This window comes from Mastigoproctus giganteus, chromosome 11 (assembly GCF_048544385.1).
Source record: "Mastigoproctus giganteus isolate SK-2022 chromosome 11, ASM4854438v1, whole genome shotgun sequence".
Lineage (NCBI taxonomy): Eukaryota > Metazoa > Arthropoda > Arachnida > Uropygi > Thelyphonidae > Mastigoproctus > Mastigoproctus giganteus.
Genome location: NC_143585.1, coordinates 86087935 through 86101535, shown reverse-complemented (window position 1 = coordinate 86101535; position 13601 = coordinate 86087935). Strand labels below are relative to the sequence as shown.

At 34.7% G+C, this 13601-nt stretch overlaps 1 protein-coding gene across 2 annotated transcripts in view; it reads right to left on the bottom strand.

Annotated features, from left to right (window-relative positions):
- Nucleotides 1-259: 259 nt before the first annotated feature.
- LOC150078216 (hexokinase-2-like) overlaps nt 260-13601 on the bottom strand; it is a 92935-nt gene continuing 79593 nt past the window's right edge. The window contains exons 9-10 of one of the 2 annotated variants that reach the window (XM_090385220.1): nt 11626-11762; nt 260-746 (exon numbers count right to left, since the gene is read on the bottom strand). In XM_090385220.1, coding sequence (XP_090241346.1) covers nt 666-746; nt 11626-11762 — 218 coding nt within the window. In that variant the 3' untranslated portion in view covers nt 260-665. The remainder of the gene's footprint in view (nt 747-11625; nt 11763-13601) is intronic. The other variant, XM_090385219.1, reaches the window with a different exon arrangement.

Here is a 13601-nt window from a genome sequence, read left to right as displayed (position 1 = left end):
TATTAGAATAAAGCATTTTGCATTGATCACTAGTAATGATATAATGGCAGGAATCATAAATCTTTTTATTTGAAAAATAACATCTATGTATGGTTTTAACTGCATAGAAGATAATTTACAGAGTATAGAATACTGTTTTTAAAGTGACTTTAAACATTTTATTGTGTTTTATATGTTTACTAGTAATAAACTACAGAATGCTTTTTTCTGCCTTATTTATTAAATTATACAATAAATTTCAACATAATAATTCTTTTCATTTATGTACAATTAAAATTTTTATTACATTGATATGTCCTAGTTACGAGGTTTCATTAAAATACTTTCACCTTCCTTCTATATTACAAAAGTAACTTTGGTTTGTACATATTTCTGAATTAGTAAAACATATAAATATAATTGGCATTATACCTATGAGGTTTTGCAGCTATGTGATCGGAAGGCATCTTGATGTTCTTTAGTAATGAAATGGATCTATTCCAAATGCAGTAGTGATATCTTGGAATAGACTGAAATGTAGAACATTTATACAGTGCTGCTTATTAAGTTGATTTGTTGGGATTGAACTATGTACAGAGAGAGAGAGAGAGAGAGAGAGAGAGAGAGAGAGAGAGCACCATGATTTCTATACAGTTGAAATTTTGTACACTAATTTCTAATATGGGTTAGGTTCCAGAACGTACAGCAACCGCTGCTACTAAAGCTGCTCCTCTTCCACTTCCATCTTCTGACAACATTAAGTCAAACTTCAAGAGAAAAAAGAAAAGTTAGTCATTTTTGCATAGACATCAAATTTGTAAATTTAGAGAGAGAGAGAGAGAGAATAAATCTTTTATTGCACAAAATTCAATTGTAGCCAGTTACAAGATCCCTTCACAGCCAAAAAGCCAGGGGTTATGACAATTCAAAGGGTGATACTTTAATGAAACAATTCTAACTATTAATTTATATGGTTAAGTTTGGTGGATTGTGGAAAGGAAGGAATTACAATAATAATGCAAAGTCATGCTTTTGTTTAATGCCTGATAACCCTTCAGAGTTCTTTAACCCAGCAGTGATCGTACCCAAAATCATAACAGAATCAGTCATGTATTACTTGGCAAGTGCCCAACATTCTTTTTTATTTCAGGAAATAGATTTCAATTGTTTGGAATTATACTTGAAATATAATACTTGATCTTTTACTATGGATTAAAATACTCATTAAATGTAATTTTTTAAATGAAAATTTCAAAATTTTAAAAAATTTTTTACACTTGCTATTTTCAGCAAAATAAAAAACTTTTATTCAACCAGCTGAAAATAAAAAAATAGATATGTTGTAAAATATTAACCTGAAACATATAGACACTTCCAATTTTCAAGTTTATAAAACTATTAAACATGTGAAATTTCAAAACTGCACATGCACACATATTTCTGCTTACATGATTTAATATAAAAAAAAAAAATTAAATAAACTTTGGACAAACATGTACTTATTATGAATAAACATTTTATTGGGTATGCATCTGTTTATGCTTATGTAATATTTTATTATTTTTTAACACTGAAAAACTCTGTAGCTATTTTTTAAAATTCAAACAGCTATAATCCCATAACCATTCAGAACCAGATGCATTTATATCAATTGTTTTCAATCCTGAAAGTAAGCCCCACAAGTTATGAAACTTCCCAATAAGACACTCTTAGTTACTACCACTTTCAAAACTGTTGAATGCTGTGAAACTATTATAAGGGCAATTAACTGTTATAAAACAGTTCAGAGCTTGAATTTTCAAATTGGAATGGCACCCAGAGATTCTTCATGAGAATAACAACAAAAATGGCCACACAGAACATAACAGATGCTCTCCACATATAATTCTAAGTAAACAATAGCTATTCACTACTGTTTTCCTGGAATTATATTTTTGGAAAACACCTGTCAGGTACCACTATAAACAGTAGCGGAACCTGAGAAGTGCTTTCCATATACAATTCCAAGTAACAATACATATTCACTTACAAAATTAATCTAATAAAACTGCCTATATCTAGTAAGGTACATAACATTACAGCCATTAATCTTAAACTAACAATTAATGTGCAATCTATATTTGGGATGTCACCCATCAGGTCATGAACAACCACTGCTGGATTAACAGTACTTTGGAATACCATGACTTAAGGTAATCAAACATTCTGAAAGTTTCATATTAGTAGTGGCAAATGATGCAAGGAAGCAAGCCTATAGAGCATCAATAAAAAAAACACTACCCACCTCACCCGTGTCCATCCCCTCCAAGAATCTGTCTTAAATTTATTCAAACTACCCACTGACTGAAAGCAAACTTCCACACATCTATCTACAATTATCCTTCCTCAATTTGAATTTATGCCTCCTCATGTGTGTGTAGTCTCAGCAAGAGGAAAAAAGCATCAACATTGTATTTATTTAATCCATTCAAGGCTTTAAACACCTTAAGTTTGGTGTCTTGTGGAAAGGAAAGAACTGAAGCATTTCTTGGCAAGAGCACTCGTTTTGCCCTTCTCTGCACCCATTCCAGCAGATCTTCATCCTTCCTAAAATGGGGTGCCTCCGTAGACAGGTGGGAAGGAGCAGCAATGCGTAGCACATGCTTCTTGATTAGACCGGGGTTCGAGTCCATCACCACCAAATACGGAGGATGCAGAAAGGTCAGGGAATGACCACCGCATATCCTGGAGCAATATGGCCTTAGTTGCTAATGCTCCTAAAAACCAACCAAACAACAACAACAACATTCCTAAAATGAGGCCTCCAGACCTGTATATGGTACTCAAGATGCAACCTAATCACAGCACTGTACAAAGGGATAATCATCTTATTCCTACTAGCAAAGTTCCTGTATATCATTTACAAAATCTCATGAGCTGTCTTTTCAGCCTGTCTGTACTGCTCAGAGAACTTCATATCTTGACTGCACAATTACACCCAGGTCTTTTTCATTTTCTACTATGCTGAATTTAGTACCACGCAGTTGGTATGTTAATATGGGATTACTGCTTCCAATATGTAGTACCTTGCATTTGTCAATGTTAAACTTCAATTGCCATTTCTCAGCCCATTGACTCAATTTTTCTAGACCTTGTTGCAGTAGCCTACCTCGATTACTGTCATTAACCACCCTGCCAAACTTTGTATCATCTGTAAATTTAGACATTAAGTGTGCTACACCTTCATCAATATGATTAATAAATATTGAAAACAACAACAGCCCAGCACTGAACCCTGGAGAAATCCACTAATAACATTAGTCCTCAAAGAGCAGTGCCCATTGATAATCACTCTGTCTTCTCCCACTCAAGCATCCCTTTATCCATAGCAGTAACTTGCCCGTAATGTCAAATTGCTCCAGTTTGTACAACAGTATCAAAATCCTTCCTGAAATCCAAGTATATGGTATCAAAATTATTTTTTGCATTCAGTTCCTTTGTTACTGCATCATAATATCTAATCAGATTGGTCACACAAAGCTGCCCTTAAATCCACACTGTGACTGCAGTATAACTGTATTCCTATGTACTATTCTTATTACTAACCTTAATTTTAGTATTGACTCCGATTTTAAAGTTTATTTTTGGAATATATATAGGATCTTTAGAAAAAACGAAACTATTCTCATGGCAATTAAGTCTTTACGCAACATGTGTATGAAATATCTGTAAACAATGTTGAATGTATGATGCTAAATACAAATACTGATTTTTAATCACATGAATCACCAATATCCATTACACTCTTAGATGAGTAGCACAGTTTTTCACAGCTATGGCACAAGCATTAGTTAATACTCTACACAGTTTTGGTTTCTGTTTTTCAAGTCTTGAATTGCATGTCGGTTTATTTCAGTACATGTGATCACTTACAAATACTATAAAAAAAAAAAAAAAAAACACTATTAAACTCCCCCTCCCCCACATTTATTCCTAATCATGTAATATAGGGTTCTATTGTTTGTGAAGAAAGAACATATACTAATCACCATACTATCAAAAAGGAAAAATCTAATAATCCTATCCTACACATTAAAACACCTAAAAGTTTACAAATTTAGATTTTGAGGAGGTGTTTCTTTTATTTCAGAGGATTTTATGAGGCCCATATTTTTATATATTTATTTATTGAAGTCAGTGAGATAGAAATGTGCCTTGTCTATGAATAAATTGATTTATCCACAGAATTTTGATTCACAGAAAATAAACATTCATACAGAACTTTAGACTTTTGCCTTTTTCATAAAGTATGTATTTCATTATATATACTAACATTAATTTTTAAATCTGTTGTTCAGAAAAAGCAAGTTACAGCAAGTTTCTTTAGGCTGCTTGCAGTACATCAACTTTTTCTTACAAAACATTCTACTTTTGTTATCTTTTACATCACCAGTTCTTGCAATTTTTTTTTAACTTGTCACTAATTTGCCTGGAGCTATAGCATGTTTGAATTCATTTCAGAATACACTGAAACAACCAACTATCCCTTAAATCCTCTCTGCACTAAGATCATTAAATTTGCTATTGTAACATATGCTTCTAACCAAGTGGTTAATTACATGAATTCTTCTTAGGTTTCCTTATTATCTTCGAAATACATTTTAAAGCTGTTAACTACTAGATTCAAGAAATTATGTCAAATAAAAATTTGTCCCTTTTTTTTCCACACTCTACGATCAGTCATTTGATGTGTTCAGTTTAATTTTCTATTGCTGCTCTTTCAAGGATAAATATTCTCCTTTAGCAGCAGAGGAAGATTTTACCAACTATAGAGAAATTACTCTTTAAAGTGTTTTTAGTAGAACTGTCAATAGTGCAAAATATTTACAAATATTTAGTTAATTTATTAAAAACATCACTTCCTTGCAAGGAAATAGTCATTTGTGGGCTATTTGATATTGTAAAATGAGCCAGCAATGTGAGTGAATTTATTTTGAATATGAAATGATAAATAAGGACTGGAGGAAAACAGCCATCGAAGTGATCACCATAAATGGCAAGCCATTGTGTCATATACAATGGTATCAAGAGTGTAACAGAAATGGCTTGCAGCTTGCATAATTAATCAATAGAGACACCAATCTGATTAACCATTATATTAACCAATAATCTCACACCAGTCTCTAGTGCCCTCAGGCATTGGCCTGGGGACATTAGAGACTGGTATAAAATTTTATTGGCATCACTGCCTTCGCTGGCTATTAATATGGTAGTACAAATTTGGACTATAGCAACAGCAATCACATGTGAAGTGTATGAGAGGAAGCAGTAAAAAGCTATATGTAAATGGTTAATTTTATATGTTTTTCATTCATTTGCATGATAAACATGTTTTTATAGATTTTTGTGTGGAGGAAAACTTCTTTTGTTGCCATGGAAGATAAAAGAAAAAAGTAAAAATAGAATAAAACTGAAATCATTAGCTATTTTTTAATAAAGTCTAGATATGCTCAAAGTTGCTTAAGGTAAGTTATCGTTATCTCACTTAAGCATATTATTATTATTAATTTCTTTATTATCATCATAAAAAATAAATACAAACACAAAGTGATATCTGAGAATGTGGGGGGGGGATTTACAAACACTGAACATTCTCACAAATGTTCATTGGTTTGTTGCATGTAAATCCTACAACAAGGTAAGACACATTTACTTATGTTTTCCTTTCTGATTTGAAGCATGTTCTTAACAGATTTTGACTTGCAGTGACTGTGTTTAATTGAGTTTAGCTAAGTATATAAATCTTATAAGATATGTTTACATATTGTGTAAACTATGCATATTAAAATATCTATGCAGAATATTTTAATTTTGCTTCCTGCATACAGGAAACTGCACAGCAGTAATTTTACCAAAAAAAGCCTCTTGCATCAGAAAAAACCATAGTATCACTTTCTTGCATGTAATGCCACTATGAGTGAGGGCATTGAAGTATACAAGAAAGTAACAATTTCTACTTATTTATTCAAGAACCAGTATACCTTAGACCTGTTCAAAAGAAAAGGGAAATCCAAATGCAAATCACATTTAATTGCACAACACAGTCACCAACTCATTATTTAGAAACTTCCAACTAATTGAGTTTCACAATTTTTAAGAGCTCACTAATTTTGGCATTTAATAAAAGCTCAACTATACAGTCTAAACCAATGAAATGAATCTCAGTCCTCAGCCATGGGTATGAATAAAACATGAAGCCACTTTTTCATTATACTTGGTTCAGATGTGCGGGTTCATGGAAAGCAGTTATGTGTGGGATGTAAATTATGGATTCCTGATAGCCACAAAATGAAGCCTAAATGCAGAGCTTACATAATCATTATTACAAGCATGATGACTTTCTACTGCTTTCCATTTTAATGGCCACATCCAGTGGGATAAAGCTCTATACTTCGCTTGTACTCTCTGTTAGGATCAGAAACATCTGTTCAGAGTTATATACCAAGTGTAGACTATAAAAAAGGTTGAGAGGCTATAGAATGACACCACAGAAAAAGGATCGCTAACATGAAAAAGTATATTTATTTTTCTAGTAGTGCTTGTTTAGAACTACATTTCATAAGTCATTTCTAATAAACTAGCAAATGGATAGGTGGATATGAGGATATGTGGAACAGGACCCGGGTATGTCTGCCCCTGGCAGACATACCCTGGTCCTGTTCCTGGTCCTGGTCCTTTTTAAAATAAAAAGGTCAAGAGACAAGTTGATGATGTTGTAGGGCAGATATCATCTTTTAAAGGCACAAAAGGTGATATTGTTGTGCACGTTGGCACTAACGACCTTAAGAGTAAGAGATCTGCAGATTTAGCATTAGCATTAGCATTAGTAGAGGCATATGATGCAAGAAAGCAAGCTTATTCAGCATCAGCCAAAAAAAAAGAAAAAAAAAAAAAAAAAACAACCACTACTCCCATTTCACCCCTCTATTCGTTCGAAATACCTGTCCAGCTGAGCCTTAAATTTGTTTAGGCTATCAACTTCAACAACAAGCGATGGAAGTCTATTCCACAAACCAACTGCCCGCTGGCTAAAGGCGAATTTCCGCACATCTATCCGACATCCGTCCTTCCTCAATTTGAATTTATGCCCTCTCAGGTGATTATTCTGAGCAAGAGGAAGAATTCCATCGGCATTGAGCATGCTCAAGCCATTCAAAGCCTTGTACACCTCTATCAGATCACCTCGGCGATTTACTTAAAAAGGACAGATCAATGCTGAAAAAGAGATGAGTTAAGAGTTAAAATTTGAAAGTGTCTGCAATTCTGCCCAGACACGATAGGAGGGAGTATATGACGAGAGCCTTGTCGATCAATTTGGCCCTGGAGAGACTGTGCAAGGCTCATGGGGTAGAATTTTTTCAGATTGGTCTCTGCTTGTTAACAGGAGAGATAGTTTCTACAGGGATGGGATACACTTAAATACAAAAAGGGTGCAAGAATATTTGCTGATGCTATCGAGGCAGCATTAGGTGGGCCAGAAAACTGCTAGCTTGGGGGGGGGGAGGATTCACACACTAATAGATTAACAGTAGTCACAGGCAGAGGTGAAAGTGATTCTTGAACTGCTTCTATTTAATGAGCAGCAGCCTAGAGGGCAAGTTGCTAGGGATTTCAAGAGCTGCTGGTGTAATCATGGAACAAGTAAATACATGGACTGTGTTAGGGTAACTAAGAGTAACAATAGGTGCATGTATACTTGCATGTACACCAATGCTAGAAGTATAGTAAATAAATTTGAAGAGTTTAAAGTGCTGATCAAGACATCAAAGGTAGATATTGTTGGTTTATCAGAGACATGGTGTCACACAGATATAAGCAGTGCAGAACTGGAATTTGGGGAGTACAATGTGTACAGAAAGAGCAGAAAGGGAGGAGGGGTTATGCTGTTAGTTAAGAAACACAAAATCTAAGGAAGGACATCCAGTTGACATGGGTGGACAGTGAAATCTTGAGTCTGTTTGGGGTGACATAAACACTGGGAAAAGTAAAATGAGAGTAGGAGTGTGTTAATAGGCCTAATGACTCTGATGAGTACAATGAACAGTCGTGCAGAGAAATAGATTGGGACAGTAAATCAGAATGTCTTGTAATGGAGGATTTTAACTTTCCAGATATTGACTGGAACTTGTGGGCTGGTCACTCGAATGCTAGCAAGACTTTTTTCGATTTTTCTATAGCAACAGGTTCAAGGAGCAACCAGAGGAAACAATACCCTTGATCTGATTATCAGCAGTGATTATTCATGCATTAAGAATTTGCAGATAAAGGAACCACTAGGTGACAGTGATCACAGTACACTGATGTGGGATTTATTTAAAGATGTAACTACAATCTTTAAGTAGACAAAAACAAAAAGGATTATTGTTTTCGTAAAGCTAAATACAGTGGTCTCAGACAGTTTTTAAATTCTATACAGTGAAATCAACTGATGATGTTACCAATGGTGAATTCTAAATGGGAAGCCTTCAAAGACTTAATCATGGAGGCTACTAGGCTTTTCATACCAACTAAGAAATACTGATCAAGGTTCAGGTCTAAATGGATATCAGATGAATTAATGAGGCTCGTGGCAGAGAAGAAAAATGCATGGCATGCATATAAATTATCAGGCGACACAGATTTCAAGAAATCTTTGGCAAAGGATGCAAAGGAAAACAGCAAAGAGTTCTTTGCTTATGTAAACTCTAGAAGGAAGAGGATGAATCAGATTGGTCCACTTAACATAGATGGTTTGACTATTGATGATCCTGCTCAAGTAGCTGATAAACTGAATGAGTATTTGGCATCTACATTCACACATGAGGAGTTATTCAAGGTGGGGAATGCCATACGTTTATCAAACTCTAACAGGGAGCTAAGTGATTTTCTAATAGCTGAGAGCAAAGTGGAGGAGAAATTGTTGAAGTTAAACATAAAAAAGGCACCTGGAGCAGATGGAATCTATCCAGTTATATTGAAGGAGGCAGCAAGGGAAGTAAGAAAACCTTTAGCCATAATTATGAGAGCATCCTTAGATTTAGGGACTGGAAATGTGCCCCATGGACTGGAGATGTGCAAATGTATCCCCAATTCACAAAGAGGTTGCAAAGGGTGACAAATAATTATAGACCTGTTAGTTTAACTTCTGTTCTGGGGAAAATAATGGAGTCACTGGTTAAAGAGGCGATACAGGATCACCTAGACAAGATTGCAGTAATAGTTCAGATACAGCATGGGTTTGTTAAGGGGAAGTCTTGTCTGACCAATTTGATTAGATACTATGATGTGGTCACAAAGGAACTGTATGCAAAAAAATAATTTTGATATATACAGTCGATTCCAGTTATTTGGGACATATCTGGACTAATACATTTTGGCCCGATTAAGCGGCTGCCCAATTATGCAAAGTTTGACAAAAATAGTTAAAAATACAGCTTTACGATTGATTTTTTTCTATACGATCAAATCACTTTATGATGAACTCACCATAGTAAAGTACCGTTCACTATACGATATGTAGTAAGTGCTGGTCATTGTGATCACGTTTGTGAATTAAAGTTTAATTCTATTAACAGCGATTCTAATTGCGAAAATAGGAGAATTATTATCCACAGGCTATAAAAGTAAACATATACTGTATTAAGTACAAATTTACACTTTATTACCAACAAAAAATTAAATGATACATGAAAATTGGAAGAATATTTTCCACAGGTTAGCAAAATAAAAATAAATTTACGCTTACGTGCATAGCTTAATTAATACATACTGTAATATGTACATACTAACTAGTTGAAATTTCTGTTCACAGACATTTGTGGGTGGGGATTAAAATTTAAAACAGTAAAAAAATAAGCAATCAGTAACAAAGAACACAGCAAACACAAATTGCAAGTAACGTGATACGCGCAAGTGAGAACGGAGTATCAAGTTATGAAACTTAAAAAATAGGAATGAAGAGCAGATTATGAAAATTAATTTTTTTATATGATTGAAGCACTAACAGAAAAGCCCAATAAACAGGGGACCGTTAATTGTTTTTATTGTTTTCTGGTTGTGACCTCCAGAAATCTGACCGAACCACGTGGTATGGTCGGAGACACTCATAGGGTAATCTCAAGTGCTGCAGTCTCCAGCCCCGATTACACAGCATGTTGTCCCAATTAAGCAAAGTAAACCCTGGCTATTTTCTCAATTTGGTTCTGTTCTTTAAGATTTGTCCCAAATAAACAGCTGCCCCGATTAACCAGTGGCCCAAATAAGTGGAATCCACTGTACATGGACTTCAGGAAAGCTTTTGATACTGTTCCACATGGAAGACTGCTGTACAAATTGGAGCTGTATGGCATTAAGGACGAGTTGCTACAATGGATAAAGGGACGGTTGAGTGAGAGATGGCAGAGTGGTTATAAATGGACATTGCTCTACGTGGACTAATGTTATTAAGTAAAGTGGAGTCCCCCAGGGTTGTGTGCTGGACCCATTATTGTTTTGTGTATTTATCAATGATATCGATGAAGGTATATCAGGCCTAATGTCCAAGTTTGCAGATGATACAAAGGTTGGCAGGGTTGTTAATGACAGTAGAAACAGTATGCTATGGCAACAGGATCTAGAAAAGTTAGGTAGATGGGCTGAGAAGTGGCAACTGAATGTTTAACATTAACAAATGCAAAGTACTGCATATGGGTAGCAGTAATCCCAACCATGTAGTACTGCTACAACCATGTAGCAGAAAAGTACCAACCATGTAGTACTACACTCAGGGAGGTGGAGAATGAAAAAGACCTGGGGGTAATTGTGTAGTGAGATATGAAGTTCTCTGAGCAGTGCAGACAGGCTGCCAGAGCAGGTCATGGAGTTTTGTCAATGATATATAGAAATTTTGCTAGCAGTGACTAGGAGGCGATTACCCTCTTGTATAAGGTAATGGTCAGGCCACACGTTGAGTATTGCATACAGGTCTGGAGGCTTCATTTTAGGAAGGATGTAGAGTTGCTAGAACAAGTACAGAGAAGGGCAACAAGATTGGTGACAGAAAAAAAGGCTTAAGTTTTGCAAATTGCAGCGCCTGAAGAGTAGGCACCTGCGAGGTGATATGACTGAGGTGTATAAGGCCTCGAATGGTTTGAGCAGGCTCAATGCTGATGGGATACTTCCGCTTGCTCAGATTAAGAACCTGAGGGGGCATAGATTAAAATTGAGGAAAGACAGTTGTAGAATAGATGTGCAGAAGTTTGCCTTTAGCCAGCAAGTAGTTGATTGCTGGAACAGACTTCCATCTGTTGTTGTGGAAGCTGACAGCTTAAATAAATTTAAGGATGAACTAGACAAACATCTAGAGTGACCAGATGTGTGAAATGGGGGTGTTTTTTTTTTTTTTTTTGGCTGATGCTGTATAAGCTTGCTTTCTTGCATCATATGCCTCAACTAATGCCAAGGATATACAATAGAGATCATTTACCATAAGTTAAAAAATATGTATATTTTTTAAAATTTTTTCACAACATGAGCATAATTAAAAAAGAACAAGAAGGCAAATGGCTTTGCCCATTTATATTGTTTGCAATTGTTATTCATTATATGCATTACGTATTAATAAAATTTCTGTGATATAAAAATTCTTACTTTGTAATCTGGAACTGCTAGCTCCTCAATTTTTTTCTCCATAAGATCATGGAAATGAGGATGATATTTGTATACTGATCCATCAACACCAACAGTTGTATGAGGCCGTTTTATTTTATTCAGAATTGTTGCAATGGCTGTAATCAAAGGTATAACAAATTAGATATTTTATTTTTGAAAATTTAAAATAAAAAAGGTCAAGGGTTGTCAGTCTAACATGAATTATAAATAAAATAGTTGCAGTTGACAAAAAATTCTTTGTGATTTTTACTCCTTATAAACTGCCTTTACTCTCTCACATGACAAATATCTTCACAATTTATTTTTAAGGTGTTCTTGCCTTTCTTGAAAACAAAATTTTAGAATACCATGTAAAAACAGGTAAAAGATCAAGATCCTTTAATTTACTGAAAATAATCATTGTATTCATTTTCTTATTAAAAAACTTTTGCTAATTTATTTTTTTAAGGGAAAGGATTTTTATTCAGCTATTTAAGCACCAGAAGCTTGAACTGTCATTGCTAAGGACTTTTAAGTAAGATTTTATTAATTTTAAAATTTGAACCACCATGTTTTATTACATATGTGATACATGGCAGTTCCAATAAATGTTGCCAGTTGTTATTGTGCTTATCAAAGGAGACATGCATTTGGGTCTTAAAAGAACAAATACATACACTCTCTAATGAACTATGAACAAGGCAAACTGAACTATGCATAATAATTCGCATTCTACAATAATTTGTAATAAACAGATATTAAAGTTTAAAAAATGAGCTGTTTAACAGCTCCTTTCTACTAAAAGTCTGAATGAATAATTATATAGGGCAAAGGTAAAGAAAGCCAACATGAGAATGACGAGAAACGTCAGATAACTTAGGTGGAAAATTAGTTTCCTGATACGGCACTCTAGCGCTGCTCGCTCAGTAAACAGTAGGTGTTGTTGTTGTTTGTTTGGTTTTTAGGAGCATTAGCAACTAAGGCCATATTGCTCCAGGATGTGCGGTGGTCATTCCCTGACCTTTCCGCATCCTCCGTATTTGGTGGTGACGGGCTCGAACCCTGGTCTAATCAAGAAGCGTGTGCTACGCACTGCTGCTCCTTCCCACCTGGCTACGGAGGCGCCTAACAGTAGGTGTTATAGTGCCGAAATTCAGGATATATTGATTGACTGGTTGGCATTATAATGGGTATTTATGAGTAAAGAACGGTGCATAATAGTTTTGTGATGAATGGTAAACAGGTAATAGCACTGATGAATCTTTTAAGAATGGAAGAAATTTGTAAGGAAAATAAAACGGTTGATTTTTTGATGAAAACTAATTTAATAAAAGTTTCGTTCCGTTCATTTTTATGTTTTTCATTATGTTTTTTTCTCATTATTAAAAGCAGATTTTTGGAGTTCATGAGTGTTTTTACTATATTGTTGATTTAGGTTTGGTTAAGAAAAAAGGAAAAGGTTTCTTTATTTTTTGTTATATTTCGAACCTGACCTTAAATGCTAGGTTAGGAAATAATAGAAAACATTTCCTTATATTTCATAACCTAACCTTAAATGTTAGGTTAGGAAATAATAGGAAAAGAAAGAAAGATTCTTTTTATATATATAGTGAATAGCTATTGAGGTGTTGATTGACGTTATGATACGTGTGTATCCGCACGAGTGTCTTTAAAAATAAAAGTACAGTAATAAAAAATTAATATTTTGTTAATAATACTAATGGCAAGTTACCATTAGTGCTACTAAAGTGATACTAAACCAATGTTATCGTGTGTTGTGTTCGCGCACCAATCAGTATATCATTTGCCATGCCTACCTGTCAATCAATATATCGTTCTCAATTTTGCTCCAGACTGATAACACCTACCATCTGTTTACCGAGCGAGCAGCACTAGAGTGCCATATCGCGAAACTAATTTTCCGCGTAAGTTATCTGACGTTTCTCATTGTTCTCGTGTTGGCTTTCTTTAACTTC